General features: G+C 44.3%; 1 protein-coding gene across 3 annotated transcripts in view; it reads right to left on the reverse strand.

Moving 5' to 3' along the window:
* sec24c (SEC24 homolog C, COPII coat complex component) overlaps positions 1-17,634 on the reverse strand; it is a 19,085-nt gene continuing 1,451 nt past the window's right edge. The window contains exons 2-25 of one of the 3 annotated variants that reach the window (XM_084341891.1): positions 16,948-17,126; positions 16,619-16,699; positions 14,926-15,052; positions 12,869-13,035; positions 12,006-12,737; positions 11,781-11,923; positions 11,353-11,421; positions 9,672-9,780; positions 9,453-9,580; positions 7,982-8,120; positions 7,783-7,898; positions 7,312-7,436; positions 6,962-7,153; positions 6,730-6,823; positions 5,951-6,067; positions 5,690-5,860; positions 5,430-5,526; positions 5,171-5,316; positions 4,809-4,947; positions 4,440-4,558; positions 4,041-4,220; positions 3,248-3,433; positions 2,907-2,996; positions 1-2,239 (exon numbers count right to left, since the gene is read on the reverse strand). In XM_084341891.1, coding sequence (XP_084198017.1) covers positions 2,099-2,239; positions 2,907-2,996; positions 3,248-3,433; positions 4,041-4,220; positions 4,440-4,558; positions 4,809-4,947; positions 5,171-5,316; positions 5,430-5,526; positions 5,690-5,860; positions 5,951-6,067; positions 6,730-6,823; positions 6,962-7,153; positions 7,312-7,436; positions 7,783-7,898; positions 7,982-8,120; positions 9,453-9,580; positions 9,672-9,780; positions 11,353-11,421; positions 11,781-11,923; positions 12,006-12,737; positions 12,869-13,035; positions 14,926-15,052; positions 16,619-16,699; positions 16,948-17,107 — 3,768 coding nt within the window. In that variant the 5' untranslated portion in view covers positions 17,108-17,126 and the 3' untranslated portion in view covers positions 1-2,098. The remainder of the gene's footprint in view (positions 2,240-2,906; positions 2,997-3,247; positions 3,434-4,040; positions 4,221-4,439; positions 4,559-4,808; positions 4,948-5,170; positions 5,317-5,429; positions 5,527-5,689; positions 5,861-5,950; positions 6,068-6,729; positions 6,824-6,961; positions 7,154-7,311; positions 7,437-7,782; positions 7,899-7,981; positions 8,121-9,452; positions 9,581-9,671; positions 9,781-11,352; positions 11,422-11,780; positions 11,924-12,005; positions 12,738-12,868; positions 13,036-14,925; positions 15,053-16,618; positions 16,700-16,947; positions 17,127-17,634) is intronic. The other 2 variants (XM_084341893.1, XM_084341892.1) reach the window with 2 other exon arrangements.

Consider the following 17,634-nt stretch of genomic DNA (forward strand, 5'->3'; position numbering starts at 1 on the left):
TTGAATTTCACTTTCAACAATCATTTTATTAGCAGTCCCAAGAGGCAATGAAAAAAAAAAAAGAAACAACAAATCAAAGAAAAGAGAACAGAAATTAAGATTACAGTCAAGACGGTGGGCCAATCAAAGTCAGTGAACATAAAGACGGAACAGAGGGCTGCACACACACCAAACAAACACAAAGTCACATTGTTAAAAAAGGAACAGAAAGTGATAAATGAAGAAGACTGAATTTAATCTCATGGGTAGTGTGTGTGTGTGTATGTGTGTGTGTGTATGTGTGTGTTGGCTGATCCCTCTGTTCCTCAGGAGAAATTCACCAGGACCGACCCCACATTCTCACACACACACACACACACACACACACACACACACCCAAACCCACACACACTCATACCTCACTCTCTCGCTCTCTCACACACACACAAACATATCAAAAAGCCAGTCAAGGCGTCTTCCTCTCTTCAGTAAAAGCCGTGATTTTATATTTCGGCCATTCGTGACAGAGAAACCAACCATCAACAAACTGCAGCTGTTCAGGCAGGTCTTTAAAACTGTTATTTTCTATTAATTCTGTACAGATTATATATTTTTTATTTACACACTGAACACCATCAGTGCGGAGACAACTCAAAGTCTGCAAACATTAACTGATGTCCATTTATCCGCTCACTTCCGTCTGCTGGAAAATTGCTTCTGTTTTCTTTATTTTGTACAATTTTTGGACATCAAACCTCTTGATTAATATAAAGTCTGCAGCACGTACACGTCATGACCAGACAGAATCACGAGAGGCTGTGATGCTGAGATCAACAGTTCACACCTGTCCCTTGATTTCTATTTGTTCTGTAGTTTATTATGTCTGGGCCGTTCTCTTTGCTGCATAGACTCTGAACTAATGAAATCGTCCTCTCGAAACAGAAACATCTGATTTATCAGCGACCAAACATCTGAGCCACGTGTCTGCATCAATAACGAAAAACTCAACTGAAGGGGATTTAAACAAATCTGGGTCATGCCGATTGATGCATGTACGTTTATTTTCAGTTTGCTTGTCAGTTGGACACTAAACCCCCACGGACGAGGATTAAAGCCACCGAACATTTTTTTGGAGGGGGTTCTGATTTTTTTGACTTTGTTTTTCTTTCACTCAGATTTTCTCACTTTTTTTAAATCAGTGCCGACTTTCTTCTTTTCCTTCAGTTCAGTAGTCAAAAGTCAATTTCTTTTTTTCCAACAGTGGCACTAATCCTCTTCCGTAAAACCCAGATTTTACATCTCAAGATACTAAAAAAAAAAAAAAAGGGTCTTCAGACTCCAGTTTGAGCTTTGAATCCAGGCTTAAATTCAGGTGCTCACACCCGGAGACACACCGGGGAAATAAGAACTGGGCAGTGGGCGATTAATCCTCTCAGATCACACACACACACACACACACACACACACACACACACACACACACACACACACACACACACACAGACACACACATCATGGATGACTGGAGCAGCCTGGGGAAGCGGGTACTAAGGCCATGATTAAAGGAGGAAAAAGACGAAAAGAACAGCATTTATTTAATTCCATTTATGTCTCGGTATGTAGATGCCCTTCACTCTATTGGGATTCAATCATATAAAAAGTGTTTGCTATCTGAGGGTCGTTAATTCACCCAAAACAGCCTTTCAGTGCTCTTAATACAGACAGTTACACCGACTACAGTCAACATCAGCCGTCTCCGACACTCACTCAGTCTGTTGCATACATAAATTGTTCACTTGTGTATATACATTACCCTCCCTCGTCAGTTATTTTGCTCCTGCTGTGTTGGAGCAGAAGATTTGAGGCAGAGTAAAGCTCTATTAACATCAGACTCTCTCTCTCGCTCTCTCTCTCTCACAACCACACACACACACACACACACACACACACACACACAACAAGATCTGCCAGCTGTCTCTGACGCTCAGCCGACAGACAGCGAGGAGAGCTTTAGTTTATTGGGTTAAAAAAAAAAAAAAAGGGAAGATAAAGCGCTTTCTTTCACAAGGAAGGGTGAACCGGGTGGGGTCATACAGGTGGAAGGTGGGGATTTGTAGGCCTAGCTGAGAAGCTGGCGGATCTCCTTGTGCATGTGACACAAGAAGTCCACGTATGACGCTCCCCCGCTGGCGCTCTTGTCCTCGACCAAGAAGTGCCTGAATATCAGCTCGGTTCTGTCTTCCTGTTTCACCACCATCAGCTGCAACGGAGAGGAGAGAGAAGTGAGAGAGGGTTAGGGGGTTAGGGTTAGGGTTAGGGTGTGTCTGAACGATTGAGCATCACAAACTATCAAATAGGGCTTAGACCCTTATATCACTGTTGATTGTCTAAATTAATTGTTTTTTTTTGTCTATTAAAAGTCTGAAAATAGTGAGAACATTTCAGAAAGTCCAATGGGGCAAATTTGTTTTTTGTCTGACAGTCTAATACTACAAAAAAACTAAAGAACAACAAACACATTTGAGACGCTGCCAGAGAAAGCCTGATGATTGACTTGCCACCGTTGCCAATTATCTTATCAATCAATGGATTGATTATTTCACCTCTACCTTAAGTATCAAAAGCCGGCATCAGATACCCGGTCTTCTTAACTTATTTTTAGATCAATTACTCCCTGATTCATATTTTTATTTTCATTCTTTTAGCTTTGCTTTGTTCTGCTACAGATTAAAAGAACATCTTTTGTTAAAATGGACAGAAAGGAACTGCAGTAAAACATCTTCATATTCGTTAAAGTATGATCTCAAAAGAAGCTTTGTTTCGCTACAGATATAGACACTCAGCTTATTGGTACCTAGCTCCTGACAGGACGACGGAGGAGAGTCAACAAGTGTTTGAACAGAGACTTTAGAGATTAAAAAGTTTACCTTCATGTATCGTGATCGCTGAGCTCTGAAGGAGTCGATGATCTCTCGGAGTCTCTCAGAGAACGGGTTGTCCAGCACTGGCAGACTTGTCTGAAACACAAATCAGGGACATTTAGATATTTTATACAACTTTGTCCATAACACCAACACAAGGCTGCGTGAAATCAATATGGAATTATTCATTCAAATATCTTCAAATATACTGTACATCACTATAGAGGAAATATAAAATAAATGTAATGTAATGTATGTTGTGTAAAATCCATAACATAAAAAAACACAACAGAACGACACAATTAAGGATCAAACTGAGGGCAGTGTATCACTCCGTTTCCTCTCACCATGCTCGGGTCTATCTGGCTGAAGCTCGGCGTGCCGAAGATGTTGAGCAGCAGTTCCTGCTGAACGCTGGCTCCCACCCACAGGAAGAGGTGGAGTCCCGTCTCCAGGATGTAAACGCCGCCTTTAGACAGCCTCTCCTCCGAGTCCCTCACCGCCACCGGCAACGACCCGCTTTCCAACTTTGACTGGAGAGTCGAAGACAAGAAACAATATCAGATGAATGTGTCAGTGTTGCCATCTACTGATCACACGGAGCATTTACTCAGATTACTCCATCTTCAAAATATAAAAAAATAATAGCTGCTGTGATAACTTTCCAGGGTTGTAAGATCCCGTCCCTGAGTATCACACGTTTGTCTTATAAGCCTTTAAACACTTTAATCTGTTACTCTAACTGGACTTCCTGGATCATATCTCATTCCCTCACTGGTACCTTTAACACAGATGCAGCCCCTGTGCTGTTTTGACCCAGGTGTAATTAAATCTACAACGCTGCAGACTTTGCATGAGCAGATTATACACAGTGATAAAAAATAATGGTGACAGATGAAGTTTAAAATCACCATCGTCTTCAAAACAAGCACCGGTTCTTTGTTCTGAGAGCTTGATTATGCAGATTTATTCAGGTTTGAGAAAACAGTATTAATAACAATACAGAGGCTATTATCATACTGAGTAAGAGAGCAGCAAACACATGCAACAAATGCCTCTGCTCATATAAAAAGCTGATTTTCAGAGGTGAAGATGACGCGATTTCGAGTTTCTCGGGGTTCAGTGTGTGTGTGATCTCACCAGTGGCAGCAGGCGGGGGTAGAAGAAGACGTGGCTCTCCGAGACGTCCATGCAGCTGATCAGCTGCCTCAGGTAGGCCCGGTCGTCCAATGAGACGTCGGCTCCCGGCAGCAGCACGTCGCTCTTCAGCACACAGTTGAGATAGACCGGTAGCAGCTTCATGCACTCTGGGAGGATCAGCTGGAAAACACAAACACAGGGATGTAAATATGACACTTTATGATAAAATGTGTGTGAGCTTCATAACTTTAGCTGAGACACCAAAATACTTTGGTAATGGTAGAATCAGTTGTAGAAATCTCTGACAAGGTGCGAGGAAAAATGGGTTGTGAGCCAAAGGTTGAGAAAATCTGCATTATGTGATCTTATGTATCATCATGTATGCTCGGGTTTCAGTACCTGACCAGCTGACGAGGGGCTCGCACAGTTCTTCCGGTAGCAGGCCAGAATCTGAGCACACTGGTTGACCAGAGTGTCTCTCACCGCCTTAGTGGGGTTGCTGAGGACGCCGCGGAAAGCTGCGACACACACAAACACAAACACACACATCAATCTGGGATTGTTCAAATGAATTAAATGGCTTATTGTATGTGATTTCTGCAGCTCTGTGGAAACTGGAATTGGTTTTCTTTCACACGTTCTCATCAACAAGCTATCAGGAACACCTCCAGATGTCGATCTACTGTCGGCTTCTTTGCAGCTCTGCTGGAGCAGCTGGGGATTTCTTGCACTGACACTGAATAACAATGAGGAAGAGATTCTTCTCACCGTATTTGGAGAAGAAGTTGATGATTGTGTCGGTCTCACAGTTGCGGTAGAGGTCAGCCAGCTGAGAACAGCAGTTCACCGCCATGTTGTGGACGCGGAGACGCCTCTGGCCGCTGCAGCTGGTGTACAGCACGGCGCACTACGGGGAGACAGAGGAGACGTGCATTTCTTACAAATGAAGACGCTTAGACAGAGTTCAAAATCAAGCATTTTTTAGGAGGTTATATTCAATTCAGAATATTCAGACTTTGAATGATCCCTGTGTGACTCCTGATAACTGGGGTTTGTACGTAATAGAAACTAAGGCATTCTTAAAATATAAAATAAAATGTGTTCCCGTTTTAAAGGACTTTGTTGCACACCTGCATGAGCGCCCCCGTCTCCTCGCTGAGCTTGTCGTCGTGCTTGAACTCGACAGTGATGGCCTTGTCACAGTCCAGGCCTGCGAGCTCCACGTCTGTGGTGTTGCTCATGAAGAAGGAGCCGAAGAAGTCTGTCGCTCGGATACCTGAGCGGAGGGGAGGGGAGGGTGAGACAGAAGAGGAGAGATCATGAGGTGAGTTGTCACATCTCTCTTGGCCTGGAGTGTTTTGTTTTTGTTTTCAAGTAGAGGAGCCTCACCTGTGCTGGTTCGCACCCTCATGACGGCATCAAACCCGACTAGTTTCTGAACGTCTCGTCTGAGGTCGTTCAGGAATCGCTCCTTGTCCGTCTGAGCCTGGTGTAAAGAAAACACAGCATGTGTTACCCACACGATCAAGCTGGTATTCATCAAAATCGCAGAGCAAAGAAACACTGGAGGAAGTGGTGAAAGCATTGAGGCGTCAGTGCTCGATCAGTTTGAGGATGAGACTGAAGGAGGAAGAGTGATTTCCTCTCACCTGGAAGTAGGTGTATTTGTAGACAGATCCTCCAGTGGAGACAGGCACCACCCCTAACGTGGCAACGTCCACATACTGGTTGGGGAAGAGGAAGAGATCCACACAACAGCCCTGGGCTACACACTCCTTAGCAAGGGTGTTGTAGAAACCCACCTGGGGCTGAAACAGAGACTGAGGGTGACAGGAGAGGCAGGGGAGTCAGTGTGGATTGACGCATAGTAAGATGCTACACACAACACACACTTCAAATCATGAGTTTACCTTCTCCTTATCCGTCCCAATCAGCTTCTTGTCTTCTCGGTTCTTTAGTTTCCCGGGAGCCTCTGCGATGGGCAGAGAGGTGTGGAACACAAACAGCTTCCCAGCGCAGTCTGCAGCCTGAGAACGTGACACACAGCAACATACAAGTCGTCAGGCGTGTCAGTGGATTGTAGTCGTGTCATGTTTACACATGTTTGAAGATCAGGATCCGTTGGAGTACTGCCCAGTCATTTTTACACACTTTTAGTTTCAGACTGGCAGTAAAAGAGGGAGAAGTGGGAGTTTGGAGGGTATATAAATGCCTGTGTTTGCTTGTTATCTTTTATTCATTTTGACATAATAATCAGTATTTATTTTGAATGTGTTTTTGCTTGAAAAATAAAATTAATGAAAAAATATCCCAGGAATTGAAATGCCAGAAAGTAGAGTGGCTGCGATAAATCAACTAGCTGTTAAATTAATTGCCAACTATTTTGACAATCGATTAATCAATACTCTGTGATTCCAGCTTCTTAAATGTGAATATTTTTCAGGTTTCTTTACTTCTCACAGTAAACTGAATATCTTTGGGTTGTGGACAAATTAAGACATTTGAGGATCTCACTGATTGATGTTTTAGAGCCAAAACCGATCAATCAAGAAAATAACGGTCAGATTAAGCTACAATGAAAATAATTTATTAGTTGCAGCCCTAAACTCAAGAAATGGTCTAGTTCCTTAAATGCTATAGAAAAAGATCTGAGTCTGGACTTGGAAACCTGAACAGAACATGTGTTTACCTTCAGTGCCTCCAGTCCTGCCTGGATGACGGGTCCAAAGACCGTCTCCGTCTCCCTGGTGTCTGCAAACATCTCTGGGATCTGGTCCAGCAAACTGGAAAACACAAACAGCGTGTCATCAAATCAGATGAAACTGCTCATCTATACAAACCTCATGTATGTATTTATTTGTGTGTGTGTGTGTGTGTGTGTGTGTGTGTGTGTGTGTGTGTGTGTGTGTGTGGTTTCCCACCTCTCAATAACTAGCCGGCTCTCGTTGACGTTGACCAAGAAACCGTCCAGCAGGGGTACAAACATGTCCGACACGTCCGATACCACCAACATCTGGGGCTGGGCCAGGCTCGCCTTGACGTTGTAGAAGTGCAAAACCTTGTTGTAGGTGACGAATCCCACCCGGACCATGGAGTCCATTTCTGGGTTCTCCCTGGATGCAGAAACGGAGGATGATAATAACTGACCGCAAGTGAGCGAATAAACCTAGTGTGTTTGCTTCATGCTCCACTTCTTCCTATCTTACATCCTTTCTAGCATTTTCCTTCTCTACTTCATCTTCACTTTCAGTCTTTTGTCGTGTTTGCGTACCTGGGCAGATAGTCTAGCAGAGTCTTGAGTTCCTGACAGACGATGTTGACCATACCGCTCTTCACAGCGTTGTAGGACACATCGATAAGGAAGATGAAGGCTGGAGGCTGAGGAAGCTTGTTGTTCTGTTCCAGAGAAGAAAAAAAGACTCATGACGTTGTGTGTAAATCACAACATATTTCCCACACAGACGGGGTCTGGAATTTTATTTTCTTCCAACTAAGACTCAATAACACGATCGTTCAGTACCAGCTCATTTTTGTAGATTGTGGTTGATGGTTTTGTTCATTATTATATAATTCTGGTCTGTAATAACATTCATGAAACAACCTTCTACTTTACAGAATGACATTTGCAGATCCCTGAGGGGGTTCATGGCTAAACGATCATTATAAAACAAAGAGTTTATGAATCCACTGAGGAAAAAGTTTGTTTCCATCAGGAAGGAGCCCTTCTCATCCCAGGACTCACCTTACAGTAGTCGACAGTGGCCAGGAACTCGTAGCTGCCCAGCGAAAGCTCCGGCCTGTCATAGCAGTCCACCCTCTTCCCAGTGTGGTCCAGATGCTGGAAGTAATGTGGAGGCACTGTTGGAAAAAGGATAACATCAGTACAGCACAGTCAGATAAGAAAAATAAGTTTAAACACATGAACGCAGACAAAAACTCACCCTCTGTGACGCAGCTGCAAAACCCACACTGGAAGCGGCGCCCTCCCTCTATGAACTGCATGTACGGACACATGTAGGCCTTACAACGGTTGCAGCGGATTGGACCGCCCTCGCCGTGGTCCACCAGGTATGGAGGGCTCTGACAAGAGATGCAATGAGAGGAGTGAGCAAGTCGATTCATACAATTAAAGCTACCAGGATGACTTCATGTAAAGGCCTGAATTACTGAAACAGGATGTAACGTGTGCCGCTCCCACATCGTAAATATTTACACCCCATTTATTGCAAAACTGTTTATTCCTGACAAAATGATGTAATGTAAAACTAGTCCAAATGGATATCGGTTACACATGTGGTGAGCGCATGAAACAAGGTCACGCAGCTGCTCCCACCGCTGTGATTATGAGGCAGATTATCCATCCCACCAACATTACAGGCATCCTGTCATGATGAATACATTTCAGGCTTTACCCTGAAAACTAATCTTTTTTCAAATCTGGTCATGGCTGAAAACTGTTCAGAAAATCTTAGCAGATAAATCTACATAGTGAAACATAAACATGATAAGGGTGAAGGGCAAAAAAGCTTGTTGTCAGGTCAAATCATTTGGTCTATTAAATGTCAAAAAACAGCCTCTATAATTTACCACAGCTGACAGAGACGTATTTAGAGCTCACAAATATAAAATACCCTGCCTCCATTACATATTTTTGTTTTATAACCACATATGAGGGATCACTGCAAAAAAATGTGTGTATATCGGCCGATATATCGAAATCTGGATCCGCTCTGAAAATAGAGCATCAGTCTTGTCTTGTTTTATTTGACCAACAGTCCAAAGCCCAAAGAAAATCAGTTTACTATCATACATGATGAACTAAAGTGTCAAATGTTCACATTTAAAGGCTAAAACCAGTGACTGTTCGACATTTCTGCCTCACAAATGACTTCAACTATTGATAAATTATCAAAATAGTTACATTTTTTACAATAAATGAACTAATGAATCCACTAATTGTTACAGTCAACAACCTCAAGGATAAAACTATAAATATCTTATCGAGCTCTTCTACCTGGCAGCCTGTTACATCCTGCATGTGGTTAGGGTTACAATATAAACAATATGTAAACAATATGTGGCTTTTGCACTGGGACACGACCACAATCACAGCTCCAGAGCTGCTTCTCCCAGTGCGGCTGGGGTCTGCCTCTCTCCTGGGCCACATACTTTAATCGTAGTTCAAATCCCACATTAATAAACAAACACTTCCCAGTTATGCAAACTAGCGAACTGCTAGTGCTTGCTGACTTTACTCACTTTTTAGACATTGCAGCCGACAACACCAATGTGTATCAGATGTCACATTGGTAATACAAGGACCATATTTCGAGTAACTTAAGCCATGTTTTGGGATTTTAACTCAACAGGAGAGAGAACACAGGAGGGACGGTGAAAAGAGACATTACTCACCTCATCTTGCGGCAGCGTGGCGAGGGGCTTGATGACGGCGGCCAGTGGCACCTGAGACTGCTTGGCCATATCGGCTGTGCAAGGCATATTGTAGGCCGTGCAGCGGACAAACCTGGGACTGGCATTCCCTGAACACACACACACGGATTATCCTTTAATATCATTATGTCTGCAGGGTAGTTTCCAGATGTGAACCTGGTCACAGGAAGTAGAACATACCTTGGTCTTTGACCTGGAAGTTGGTGGTGACCAGCGGTGGGGCCTGACCTCTGACCCCTGTGGTGAATGGCTCAGTGCTCTTAGCCTTGTCATCCTCTATTACCTGGATCTAAGATGGAGACAAATATATAAAAACCTTCAGCAGAAATACAAACATGTGAATATAGATAGACAGATTGTCTCCAGTTCGCAGGAAGGAGGAACATTTAACACCCATGCAGGACTTTCACACAACCCCAACACAAACACCTGCAGCTTCTAAACACACACTGACACCCATCGACATCTGTGGATGTAACTGTCAGACACATGGGACAAATTCGTGCTGAACTAGATTCACAAATATGATAAACTGACTTCAAAACAAAACCAAATGACACCTCTTAGAAACAAAAGGACAGGACATATCAAGGCATGCCATTAATACAAGGGATTGTGGGTAAGTGCAAACATTGCAGGCTAGCATGCAGAGCACAGAGAAGAGGTTTTGAGGGGGTGGCTGTCCAAAAGTTGTACCCTAAAGTTGTCAAAACTAAGATGGGCTGCCTCAAACACACAGAAACATTGAGGTGGGAGTGAGACAGTAGGGACAACCAAGATGGGACAGGCCTGTCACAGTAACTACGTATGCATCACCGTCGTTTTAGTCAACGTGAAGCCAGAATTACTAGCAAGGTTCTCCCTACCATTATAAGACTTGGGCCCAACATCCTTAGTGTTTTTATTTTCAGATTTTATTTATTGTTTTGGTTGGTGTTTGTATTTATTTACAAGTTATTTACATGCATTACTGTGCTTTTTTATCAGTTGCATAAAATGGTCTTAAATCGACAATAGTATCATTTAGTGCTTTATTTCTGGGACAATATCTAGTCCAACGAAAAGGAGTTATCATGACAGACCAACACAGGTTATGGTCTCCAGTGCATATGACGGTAAGTGGAGGGGAAGTCATAACTTTGGGAAATATCTTTAAGATTAATAGTATTCTGAGAACGGCCACTATAATATGACTTATCTCCTCATTACAGTCTCTAAGACACAAAAAGACATACATTTGATTCTTAAAGGAATAGTTAATCACTTTGGGAAATTAACAGGTCCTGGCTAATCAAACAGTCTGATCTATAGTGGTTCACAAACAAGCTATAACATGTTTAATAATCTTTGGAGGCGCTGGTTGGCAGACTGTTACTTTTATGACAGAGCCAGGCTGCCAGTTTATCCTTTTCCAATCTTTATGCTAAGCTAATTTAGCTAGCAGTGGCTTCATACTTCAAATACAGCGGTATCAATATTCTTTTAATATTGTTAAACGGGTACTACCGCCCCTTTATACACTAGTGTTGTATTTGGACTGTGACAACTTTACTCAGCTTTACTGCAGCGATATATATCAGGTTTATATTGGAGTAATGCCAAAATGTATCAAGGACATACAGCACCAGTGCATTTTTCCAGTCCTGCTGGATACCAAAGGATTCTAGTTGAACACAGTAATTATCAGGGATGGCTGACCATAAGTCTGAGTTTTCTTGTTCCCAACAGGAGCCCATCTTTCACACTGTGACTATCGCTGAATTTGAGAGGTTAGAGGAGGAGGTGGAGGCTGTGGGTTAGTGCAAGCGTGTGGAGAGGACAGGATGAAGCAGAGGAAGAGGCAGGCACACAGGAAACTTACTGGGCTGGGGATAGCGTCTGGATCTATTCTATGTCTTGATTTCTGCACAGCCGGCATGTCAGACGCTTGCTTTACATTCAAAAGTTTGTCCAGCAAATTGTGCAAAACAGGACAAAATAAATAAATACAAAGAGTGAAAATATAAAGAAAGAGTGTGAGAAGAGAAAACTCAACAAGACTTTGTTGAGTAGCAGGCAGCATTGTTGTTATTCAGACAGAAACTGATCAGTAGTATTGATTATAGATTAGTGGTACTACAGACTGTAGGTATAGACTAATATACCAGTAGCCTGACACACATGCTAAGCAGCTCTAGCCTTCTTTACAAAAGAAGTCTACAGAAAGTCACAAACAAAGTGGCTGATTTTCAAAAATCCATATATCAATATGTTGTTTTTAGAAAATATGCATGTGCTACATCTGCTCACCGGGCTAGGAATGGCGTCTGGGTCGAGTCTTTTCTGTGCAGGTGGAGCAGGAGCCGGTGCTGGTGCAGGGGCTCCGTAGTTTGGTTGCCCAGGATACGGGCCTGCATATCCAGGCTGAGGGCCTCTCACCTGCCCAAACGCACCTGAAGAGAACAAGAAAACAGCTTATTGATGGAGAAAACACATTAAATCTATGTCTCTTCTCCTGCGTGGCCGTCTCCTCACCATTCTGCTGAGGAGGGAATCCTCCCGGCATGCCAGGCTGAGGTGGATGCTGCTGCAGGGGCCCAGGCGGGCCTGGTGGGCCCTGCGGTCCTGGAGGCAGGTGGTTGCTCTGGGCCATGGAAGTGGGAGGCATCTGAGAGCTGGGAGGAGGAGGACCTGAGTGGTAGGGGGATGGCTGGGATGGAGGGGGCTGCTGCTGGGGTGGCATGGGGCCTGGGTACTGGCCAGAGGGAAGCGAGGTTGGAGGAGGACCAGGAGGAGGAAATGACCCCGGTTGAGAGGAAGGTGGGGGTGCTCTGGGTGGGAAGGCGCCCTGGGCAGGGGGAAGCGGGCCAGACACAAAGGCAGGCTGACTGACAGGTGGAGGCGCTGAGGAGAAGGGGGGCTGGGCCGGAGGGAAGGGCTGCTGTGGTTGGGAAACTGGGGGAGCGGGAGCTTGGCTGGGTGGAGGCACAGGACCCGAGTAGGAGGTGGGAGGGAAGGATTGCCGAGAGGAAGGAGGCGGTGCAGGAGAGGTGAACTGCTGTTGAGAGGTAGGGGGAAGAGAGGAGTTGAACGGCTGTTGAGAAGGAGGTGGCGGGCCTCCGTAGTATTGCTGGGAAGGTGCAGGGCCACTGGGAGGCGGCGGCTGAGTCGGGGCAGAGGACACAGGCGCAGGGGCGTGGGTGTAAGAGGGTGGAGGTGCAGCTGAGTAGGCGTTACTGACAGGCGGCTGTGAGCTGTGAGGTGGAGCTGAGGAGAGAGCGACAAGACTGTAAAACAAAGTCTATGATTCATGAATCTACAAGATGTTTGTTTAGATTCATCCGCATCGCAATCACGCAAGAGATGTTAGACTCGAGTAGAAATCCACCCGAACTCACCATATCCCGGCCCGGCAGGGGTTGGCGGTCCAGGGGCGATCTGCATCCCAGTCATCTGGTTAGTGACCTGCTGCATTGAGGGTGGGGGCCCGTAGTGTTGGGTAAAGGAGGGTGGTGGCCCTGACAGGTTCACAGCTCCCTGGTTGTATGGCTGAGACACAGCAGGCCTGGAAACACAGAAATCAAGTAAACGGATTAAAGTTACTTTTAAGTCGCTTTCTATAAAATCATGTGAGTGAGAAACCTGGTTTCTTTACCTCTGTTTCACCCAAATTAGTGCATATACGTTGGTTGTAAACCGGCCAACATTCAATTCTTTTCCCCCTGCGTATACGTGATTGTGGAAGTTGCCGAGGAGTGAAACCTCTCTCTCCTCTAGTCTAACTAAATTTGAGACAGACACTACCCTCTAGACGTCTAATGAAGTTTCCACAGCTGATTTGAATATGCTCTCTGCTGTTTGTAAAAACTCAAGACACGTTCACGCTGTGAAGAAAGGCTTCACTCTGTCGCTCTGTCTGTCTTCTCAATTGAAAATCAGTCTGCTCGGACACACGTCCACACAGAAATAGCCAGAAGCAACTGACGCAGCATTTCTGTCCTTAACACAGTTAAAATAAGAAAGAAATGCTTCCAAAATAATGCTGGGGGTGGAGAGGAGCTGCTGCAGGGATTCACAGTAGCCACGTTACTACAGCGCATGCAAATGCGTAACCTACTTTCTCTGAGTTTAAATAAATGTAAACACACTAAGATAACACTCTTATTGAACTACCAGATTTATAACTAAAGCTTGGGGCTTCAGCGACAAACAAACATCATCCTGATATTAGAGTTTCCTGCAATTCAGTTATTGCCAAGATAATGCAGGGTTGAAGCAGTATACTAAGTTGACGGTAATCATATTGTTTAATCGTATTTACTATACTATATATTATTACTTTTGTTCAACCCCTCAAAAAACTGTTTTATTCCTTTAAGGGTTATTGTAACTGATAATGGTTATTATGTTATTGTGTAAAGGCTCTGATGCACCAGGCTGACAGGCCTTGTTGAGGCTGTCAGTGAGCGCCCGTGGCTCTAGTTGGACTATGACAGCCCTCGTCAGTGGCTTTTAGGCCAATTGAGCATGTAGAAATGGCGGCATATCATCGGCGAGACAAATCATCTCTGATTGGCTGTTCAGGTAAGCGGATCAGTGCACGACAAGAGAAAAAGAAAAAGAAAGAGAAAGCCTCTTGAGCCTGTCGCTGTAGGATCCATGATTTTGCCCGTTTAGTGCGGTTTCTCCTTATTTTTCTCCTCGGCCTCTTCACCAGTGCCATTTGCAATTTCTTTTATCACACACATATATCTCCATTACGAGCAGCTATATTAGCAAGAGTGGTGTCAAAAAAATGTTGCTTGCTACAGGAGAGGTGACAAATTATTATCCTAGCATGATGGACTTGGACCAGCACATGAAAACTGAGCAGCAACTGCAGCTCTGGTTCTCTCTCGGTTCATTTTCTATGCTACGCGTTTAGCACAAGTAACTGCTCTCCATCAAAACACTTCGCCTGTCTCCTAACAAACATCACATTGAGTGCATTTATGAATAATTTGCATCGGTTGATTCGGAGTCCGCTTTCACAAACTAACCACATGACAGCACCAACTCCTGAGGTTTCAGACGGCCTCGGTGCGGTTAGCTGGTGTGTTAAATGGATTCTGCCGATTATTTTAATATTAACTGAGGACTCAACTATTACGTGTCCCAGAAATGTGATCATCACACTTTCCCAGAGTCCGAAGAGACTCAACCAACAGTCCAAAACCCAAAGACTCTTCATTTACTACCACACATGACAAAGAAAAGCAGCATGTCCTCACATGAAGAAGCTGGAAACAGCAAATGTTCGACATTTTTGCTTGAAAAATGACAAACGATTATGAAAATAGTTTGATTAATTGACTAATCGCTGCAGCTCTAGCCACAAGCGAACACACCTTTAGTAGGAACAGCACAATGAGTCATTCTCGTCTGAACAGGGCAAAATCAATCAACATGTAATTACCTGGGTGGTGCCTGTGTCATGAGCGGGGGTCCATTCTGCATGTCACCTTGACTTTGACTGTACTGGTTGTATGGTTGAGGCGCTGAGACTGGAGGGGCTCCAGAGGCGGGAGGACCCCTGGCGGGACCTGAAACGCAGGGACAAAAGATTAGACACACACATACACAAACACACGATCGTCCCCGAGACAAATAATCCTGAATCCATTCTGAAATCAATCTTTCTAATGTGACGGGATTAGAGCAGCAAGCTAAACGCGGCTATAGGCCGTGGTGGTGCCCAAATACATTTTTAGATCCGACTGATTACATTTCCTGATTTGCCTCTGGGGTTAGGAGCACAGACCTCAGACTGAAACCAGGCTAGCAAAGACAGTGCGCTGAGAGGGTCAGTTAAATTTATGTGACCATATTCTGATTGAGGCCGGAAATAAACACAGACAATTTTTAGGATGTTGCTGGTAAGTCAGTTAATAAAAGGTGATGTCCATTCTCAAACAGCTTAATTAAACCTTTCTACCTCCCTGCTGGAAACTGTAATAACAACAAAATATGTGTAATAATAAAACGTGACAATAAACATGAGCAGTGCTGCAGAGATTGAACTTGGATCGTCTATTTCACATGATAATAAAGATGTTCCCAACAACTTATCTCCCCGACGTTTAAACTGAAGTTTAAAGGGGCTCTATGTGAAGGTATTTAGCAATTTATGTGTTTTAATCACCTTTTATTGGCCATATGTGAGCGGATTGTAACGTGACGTGAAAAATGAGACCTTCCCCGTCTCTCGTTTGCCACTACGAGACTGTGGACGACTTGTTTAACGCTGCCAGATTTTTTGCGACAGTCCAAAGGATGTGACTTCTAACATCGTAAGCAGCTAACGTTAGTTTAGAAATGAAGTCCACAAACATAAACTAACGATTCGTTCCACAGAGCCCCTTTAAACCAACTCTATCCTTTGAGACATAACAACTCCCTAAATAAAATTAACAGATAACATTTATTGAAAACAATATTCAACGTAGTAAAAAAGGTTTAGGATTATTAAAAACTGCATTTTCATTGGGAGAATGCATTTATCTTCTGCGCTGTACTGGAAGCCGGTCGTCATTTCTAAACTGATATTATTGCTCTCTGTTAGCGTAGCGGAGCGAGGCACTGAGGCGAAGCACTCGAGAAAGTGCATAAAGTCACATCCTTTGGACTGTCACGGAAAATCGAACCCAAGTTTTTCACAAAGAAATCTGCAGTCCAGCGTCTGTAAACAACTAAAGAAATCATCCACAAGCTTGTTTAGGCAACTGAGAGAGGCGGGGAAGGTCTCATTTTTCACGTCATGTTATAATCTGCTCACATATGGCCAATAAAAAAGTAAATTGCTATAAATTGTGACAAATAACTTGTATTTCTGGTGCAGACTAGCAGGGGTAGCAACGTTATATACACTAGTCGACTAACTGCGCACATCCCTAGATAATTAAAGAGTAGCTAACATTTCAAGGTAATGAAACCGGGTGGCTGCTCCGCTTTTACAGGCACCGGCGTTAAACACAAAAGGTTTCCTATTGTTTATTGAGAAAGGCTCGTGGCAGCAAGAATAATGCATGTAGGCACAGAGAGGATTCGATGATTGCAGAGCGCGTGGAGTGTGAAGTGAAATGAGCGAGATCAAGAGAGGAGGCAGTTACCTAAGTCAAGAGGAGAGGAGAGGTCAGAGACTGGGTTGGCAGCCACAGCCTTAGAGGGAAAGCTTGTGAAAGGAGAATAACCTGAAATACAAGAAAAGAGGGGAAAGAGGGCAAATACAGAGAGATGTAGGGAAATGGGTGAAGCGACGAAAAGAAATGAGGCGGACGAGATTCAGATTAGTATGCACTGGCACATACGTGAACAATCACATGGCGGGAAGCAGGTAGAAGGACACTCCAAGGTTACGGCTCTGAAGAGCATCACCGCCGACCTGGTGTCTCCTTATCTGAACTTACTTACTTCAACTTGTTCAGAAGAAGCAGCTTACCTTGTGGTGGAGCCCCGGGCTGGTAGGCTGAAGCAGGGCCGTTGTAGGGTGCGTAGGGTGCGGGGTATCCCCCGTCCAGGGGTGCGTAGCCGGGCTGGCCGTAGCCAGGCTGGGGCTGGCCGTATGGAGAGGCCATTGGAGTGTGCTGGTTTACATTCATCCTCAGTTCATCCCTAAATCTGGAGGAAATTCAACTATTACACAATATGACAATTTAACGGTGAACTTGTTCAGCCTGTTTCCAGGGTCTCGACAGAGATTTCACTACCAGGACGCCTGAAGTGTAAACGCCTGCGTGACAGGGACGTTATTAACTGTTAACAGCTTATATGACAGTTTTGAGTTTCGAGTCTGAAGCGACAGGCTGCGTTTTTTTCCAGAAGCGAGGACGATCGCAGGCTCCTCGCTCCGTGAAGCTGATGTGGATGACTGACAGAGACTCAAAAAGGCAACGAGAACTGATCTGAGGACGAATGTTTACGTTAACTGCTCTTCAACATATAGGATAACCCTCCATGTTGTCCAACTCAAAAAAAGAGACGAGGACAACTGGAGGTCTTAAGAAGACGTGATTGAGCCCAGCTGAGCACTTTGCACCTGAACACACAGCTGGGAAAAAGTATGCAAAACACTTCTGAGTCTCCACAGCTCTCAGCTTTACGAGACGCTACAGCCTTCTCTCTTATG

The sequence above is a fragment of the Pagrus pagrus genome (genome assembly GCF_965226575.1).
Source record: "Pagrus pagrus genome assembly, chromosome: 21".
NCBI classification, from domain to species: domain Eukaryota; kingdom Metazoa; phylum Chordata; class Actinopteri; order Spariformes; family Sparidae; genus Pagrus; species Pagrus pagrus.